The following is a 6,000-nucleotide window of genomic DNA, read 5'->3' as shown; positions in this document are numbered from 1 at the left end:
CACTGTCGACAATCCGGCCTTGGCAGTGATAAGCTCCTGATTGGCTTATTAAGCGATTGGCTGCCAGTTCACCCTGCAGGTTCGCTGCAGCCTCCCTGAGTGACCAACAATGGTTATTTCGTGACAAGTAGAATTCGTTAGAATTAACTCACCATTTACTCTATCTAGCCACTCCAAGGATAGTATCCACAACAGTACATTGCGAATATAGGTAGAATAAAAGTTTTAGAAGAATTAGAAAGACCCATTATTAAGAGAATATTGTACTAGCGATTGATTAGCTAGATAATTACAAAACTAGACCTCCTAGGCATCAACTGCTAGCCAGTCAACTGCTCAGCCCGAATCGAATCTAGCCCTTAGGGGCGAGATCGGAGCCCGCCCCGGGCTATCACTCGGATGTCTAGCAAGGAACATCTTCGACCAGTCCCAACGAGCGCGGTAAGGAACTTAGCATACTACACCTACCTATCAAGTGCAGACCGACCAGGTCCATGACGGGACAACTGTGTGCTTATCAACCCTTTGGGCCGAATTTCACAGTTGCAGCCGTGATAAGGTCGGCTTACAGTAACTACCCCGAGCACCCGTCACTGGCCGGCCCGCGACCGGACGCGTAACCCCACAGCTTGAGCTTGAACCCACTCCGGTACCTACTCCGGTACCTTTCCATCACTACCTCTTCCCCAAGTAAGAAGAATCGCATGTACATATGCGTACATGACCTGATTGCAAGGGCAGATGGATCATGATGTTCCAGACGGCGCCACACAGATAATAACCCTAGCACTTCCAACGCCGAGGGATGCCGATATGCGGACATGCAACAGATATCGCCGACACCAACCCATCGAACAACTCCAAATGGTTTCTATACTTGCATTTGAGCAAAAGACCCCACTATCGCCATGCTGACCTGAAAAGATGAAGGGGAAACTTCACTGGAACCCCCAGGTCGACGAATACCATCCGTACATAAACACTCATGACCTCCGCCATACATCTAAGGTCATCCGCACGAGAGGCGGGTACGACCATCATTAACCAGAACTCACCTCCAACGCCATTCCGTATACGACCCACCCTTGTCCTCTAGAGCTAAGTCCTCATCCCTTGAGGACTGCCACAGGACTCGCATAAAAGGCAGAGAAACAACAGAATGTAGGCAGGCAACTGATGTGTAAAGGCTTGGGTTAGCCCAAACCACGATCAGTATCCATGGCCACCGAGCAACAAAAGTGGCGAGGGAAACACCACGAAGAGAAGAAAAGGAAAAGAACAAAGACCGCCATCCTCATCCATACAGAGCAAGAAACGAGCCAGGGAAGCCATTGCCTAGATATACTATCAAGCATCCTCGTTACGGTAGAGGCCTCTGACCCGCTCGGCCAGACCTGCGCCTAGACCTGAGAAGAGATCGCTGAAACGAGTGTTGTTCGCGACTGGAGGCGATGGAACACCAGCGGCTGCAGTGGGGGTCGCCTGGGCACCAGAGAGCGGACTAGCTGTTAGTACCGGGCTCTTCCTTCTGTTGAGGCAGCTGCAACCCTGCGTTCTGGGCAATCTGCTTCCACGTATCCAGCTCACGGTAAAGCCGTTCGCACTCCTGCTTCAGCTTGTCATTGGATTGGCTGAGCTCGGCAATGGCTTGCTCGGTAAGGAGCTTCTCGAGGGTCCATTTCTCGATGTTCTGTGTTTCGTTTTCCTTCAGCTGCGTGATGAAGGCCACGGCTCGCTGAAGGATGGAGCCTTTGTTCTTTTCGCAGCCAGGGACAATCTTGGCCAGTTCGTTGATGCCTTCATTGATTGTCTCGCGACGGCGACGCTCAACTGCATGGATTGTTAGGGCAGGGCTGAAGCGAATGGCGGAATATTAAGAGACATGCCTTCTTTATGGTTATCTTTGCGCATCTTGTGCCACTCTTCAGAGCCTACTGCAGGCTTTGGATTCGGCGCAGTGCTGTAGCGCTGTGGTTGCTCTTGTTGCTGGACGCCGTTTGCCGGCTGTGGCAGAGGGGTAGGCGATACCATGGGCAAACCGTCTGGCTGGTTCACCCCATGATTGCTGAATGCGCTGTCTTCATGGTGGGTCTCCGGGGTTGCTTGGTTGGCGAATGCCTCCTCTGTGGACTGGGGAACATGAAGCGAGGGATACATGTTCAAGGCCGCGGCAGCTGTGCTGGACGCATTGGTGGTGTCAGCCGCATCGCCGTGGTCTGCGGCGGTAGCCTGCGCGAGCGCACTGAAATCGTCCACATTGACGTGCTCATGAGCGGCCTGCGCAATGCTGACAGTGTTCTCAAGGAAAGATTCGGCATCCGTGTCTTGCACAGTCATGGATGCAGCAGGCGGCCCACGCTTAGTGCGCCGCGAATCAGGCGAAGCCGACTCACTCGCCCTTTTCCGCTTCTGTCCAGGTGTGGTGGCAGCCTCAGAAAGTTCAGGCTGCGGGATGCTGACCGATGCGGCCATCGCGAGTTGCGGGGTTGTCAATCCTGCTGGCCAGATTGTCAGTCGCATCATTTACCTAACGAACACCACTCAGAGCTGTAAAATCCAGCCTGTATAAACATGGCTGTTACGGTCTCGAAATGCAATTCGAGCCTAATCGCGCGTGAAGTCGGGATGGTTTTGGTGATGTGCGGTCGCGACGAGGCCCAATTTCCTGCGAACCCTCGCGACCAGGCACGCCACTCCCAAGTCCCAACAAATGGCGCGTAACGCGCAATCTCTCAAAATGCACTCCGCTCAGGCGTTCGGAAAGGAGACTCTCAAAAGCCCCTTCGAGAAATACTAGGTGCACAGCAGCCTAGCTAGAACCTGTGGTTTCCTCCGCGCGACGCTAGATGATGGCCAATCGCTCTTGTCCAAAGCCTCTTCTTTTGAGTTGAGAAGCTCGTCCACTCAGCGACGAGTTTGATGGCTTCCGCATGGCGCGCGACTTCGCGGCGACCACGGCGATGCTGCGAACGTTTCCATCCGGGCGTGGTCGCTGGATGGGCAGCGGAATTTGATTTGGCTTTTTCTCTTGATGGGGTCGGGTCTTTGACAAATGGATTCCTTACCTCTGTGGTCTGGGCTTTTGATGGGTTTAAGTCGAGGTCATGTGAAGAACGTGCCCGAAAACGTGACGAGTACTGCGGAAGGTCAGCTAAGACCTACGAAAGCAGCGAAAATCGATGCAAATCGCCCTGCATCGATGTTTCGAAAATAGGGGTTCTTTGAGGAATACAGACATACCCAGCTTTGAAGCAAGCAATTTGTGTGCTTGTTTCGCAACAATCCTCGATGGACTTGGTTGATTGAGTTGCAAGAGAGGGAAGATCATGTGAGCTGAGGCTGGAGGTGAATCTAAATCGAGGTTGCGCCAGATGGAGCGCACGGACCAGCACCTTTGCCGAAATAGTCTTTCATAACGACCGCTGCAGTGCATGCGCCAGTGATCAGCATTCCAAGGGATCGATCGCAGCGCGATGGGTCCCCCTCTGGGTACGGTATGCTGACCCTTTTCCCCCTCTTCCCTCGAAACTGGACTTGGGACCAAACCCGGTTGCCAGACCCCTATCCGAGAGACCTGGACGAAGGAGAAAAACAAACACAAATATCTTTCTAAAATCGATTATCCTGCACTCAACGAAAGGTTGAGAAATAGGCTTGACACGGCGCATTTATTGTCGCGGGGTCTTCTGAGAGTTTCCAGGCTGTCCATATGCCCAAGGCACGTGCGTCTGCAGCCGCCCTCCTGCACACCATCTCGCAAGTCGCAACACTTTCACTGCCACTTGATGAGCATGCATACCGAGGTCAAGGTCTTTTTAAATGCATAGCGCGGCCTACAAAGAGGCGCCATCCCACACCTCGCAACAACGCCTTCTGACTGTGGGTGAGCAGTGCAGTGAGACAGACCGGCACATGATCTGACCGTCTGTACTGTGTATGTGCCAGTGGAGCGTGCGAGCCAGGGCTTCCCTCGAGCTGCTTTATTTGAACCAGTTCGCCAATATCCATCATGATGGCAGGTGTTGCGTTGGCGAAAGCATAACGCCCGGGCAGCGGGTGCACAGTACTAACTGTAAGGTACCTTATGTAAGGTAGTTGATACTTGTTGTATCCAATGTGTTTCTTTGACGGTTGGTCAAGTACTTCGTACTTGCAGCTTCAACTTCCCACCGTAATCTGTACGTAAACTTGCGTTTAGACAGTGGCAAATCGGATAGCTGCCATTGCGATCGTGGGTCGGAGTAAGTGGGGAAAGGCGGCCAAAAGGGCGGCCAAAAGGGTCACAGAGTCAACTTCCGCCGATTCCGCGTGGCAGCAGCTGCCGCAAGCTGTTGCAGGTGCATCCTCATACCCAACCTCCCCAACCTGAAGCAGTCCAACGAGCCACACCATCGTCGTATGCTACCCCATACCTACGGCCCTTTGACTATCCGCTAGGTCGATCAAGACAGCGATGCCATCATGGTCGACGAAGCGTCCAAAATCAATCACGATAATCACCTCCTTCTCGTAAGACGACGTCATCGGTCTCTTCCTGCACATGTCCGTCTTGCTCACAGTTTGACCTTCCTCTAGGACCAACCATGCCTCCGTCTGCCGTACGAACTCCTGCGCAAGAATTTCCGGTCCGCGCACTTCCAGTTTGAGAAGGAGTCGACCTTCGTCAAGACCCTTCTCAAAGAGACAGCCAACGGGTCGCTAAACGGAAAGACATCGCCTCAAGATGTGGTCAAGAATCTGGATCAGATGCTGGCCAAGATGCGCGGCCTAAAGCGCAAACTGACTACCTATGCCGAGGAAGAGAACCGCCTCTACCGACAGATCGATGCGCGTGTAGCCCACCTGCACGAGCTGGCCAGCGTCAGCACTGTCGACGACGTCAAGTATGAGGCCTGGTCCCGGCAACGGCTCGACCGGCTGCTGGTCGACTACATGCTTCGCCACGGCTATAACTCATCGGCCATATCATTAGCAGACGATAAGGCGATGCGCGACCTTGTCGATATTGATACGTTTGTGGTCATGAGCAAGATTCGCAAGTCGCTTGAGGGCGGAAGCGTCCAGGAGGCGCTGGCCTGGTGCAGCGAGAACAAGAAGGAGCTGCGGCGGATGCAGGTAAGAGTAACGGCCGTTCATGCTGTACCTGTTTTTCATGCTAAACTTCCACAACCACAGTCGAGCCTTGAATTCATGCTCCGCTCGCAACAATTCATCGAGATGATACGTGCAAACTCTCAACCCGAGATTGAAGCCATCAATTATGCAAGAAAGTTTATTCAACCTTTCCATGACACCTACCCCGAAGAAGTGAAACAGTTGAGCGGACTACTCGCGTACCGGCCGGGTACGGAGCCCGCGACGTACGCCTCGCTCTACAGCGCGTCACGGTGGCAGAAACTGGCCGACAAGTTTGTAGAAGAGTACCTCAAGCTCCTGGGGCTACCCATGGTTCCTCTACTGCACATTGCCCTGTCATCGGGGCTATCCGCGCTCAAGACGCCGGCCTGCCACAGCGCGCGGAGCCAGGGCCAAGGCGGCGTAGCGATCAAGAACAAGTCTTCTTCTGCTGCTGCAGCGGCTCAAAACGGATCCAACGACACAACAACGGAACCATCTTTAAGTTCACAGCCCCGCCAGCACCACGGCACGGCCAGCCTGACGACAAGGGTCTGCCCCATCTGCTCGACCGAGCTCAACGCCCTCGCCCGTAACGTGCGCTACGCCCACCACGGCAAGAGCCGCCTGCTCGAGCACGACCTGATGCTCCTCCCTAACGGCCGCGTCTACGGCAAGGCCCGCCTCGACGAATACGCCGCCAAGTCCGGTCTGGAATCGGGCCGCGTCAAGGACCTCGTCACCGGGGAGGTGTTTGACGCGGCCGAGATGAGGAAGGTGTTTGTTACGTAGGGTTTCTTCTCGCGCAAATGTGAGAGATGATGGAATATACTGTCCAAGGGATGTGTTCAAGGCAAGAGACGGCGTTTGTTTTTGTTTCAGGGA

At 54.0% G+C, this 6,000-nt stretch overlaps 2 protein-coding genes across 2 annotated transcripts; one reads left to right on the top strand and one right to left on the bottom strand.

The window, feature by feature from the left end:
• Window positions 1-1,501: 1,501 nt before the first annotated feature.
• N656DRAFT_788516 (uncharacterized protein) lies at window positions 1,502-2,472 on the bottom strand (the record flags this gene model as incomplete). The annotated part of the gene is made up of 2 exons (XM_064816698.1): window positions 1,502-1,830; window positions 1,887-2,472. 2 exons carry the CDS (start codon window positions 2,470-2,472, stop codon window positions 1,502-1,504), a joined length of 915 nt encoding a protein of 304 aa, XP_064671866.1.
• Window positions 2,473-4,461: 1,989 nt separating this feature from the next.
• On the top strand, window positions 4,462-5,907 carry N656DRAFT_706102 (uncharacterized protein; the record flags this gene model as incomplete). The annotated part of the gene is made up of 3 exons (XM_064811327.1): window positions 4,462-4,509; window positions 4,576-5,115; window positions 5,176-5,907. 3 exons carry the CDS (start codon window positions 4,462-4,464, stop codon window positions 5,905-5,907), a joined length of 1,320 nt encoding a protein of 439 aa, XP_064671865.1.
• Between the last annotated feature and the right edge of the window lie 93 nt (window positions 5,908-6,000).

The sequence above is a fragment of the Canariomyces notabilis genome (genome assembly GCF_033297395.1).
Source record: "Canariomyces notabilis strain CBS 508.74 unplaced genomic scaffold N656scaffold_6, whole genome shotgun sequence".
Lineage (NCBI taxonomy): Eukaryota > Fungi > Ascomycota > Sordariomycetes > Sordariales > Chaetomiaceae > Canariomyces > Canariomyces notabilis.
Note: the sequence above shows the minus strand (reverse complement) of the source record. Positions and strands in the feature narration are given on the sequence as shown.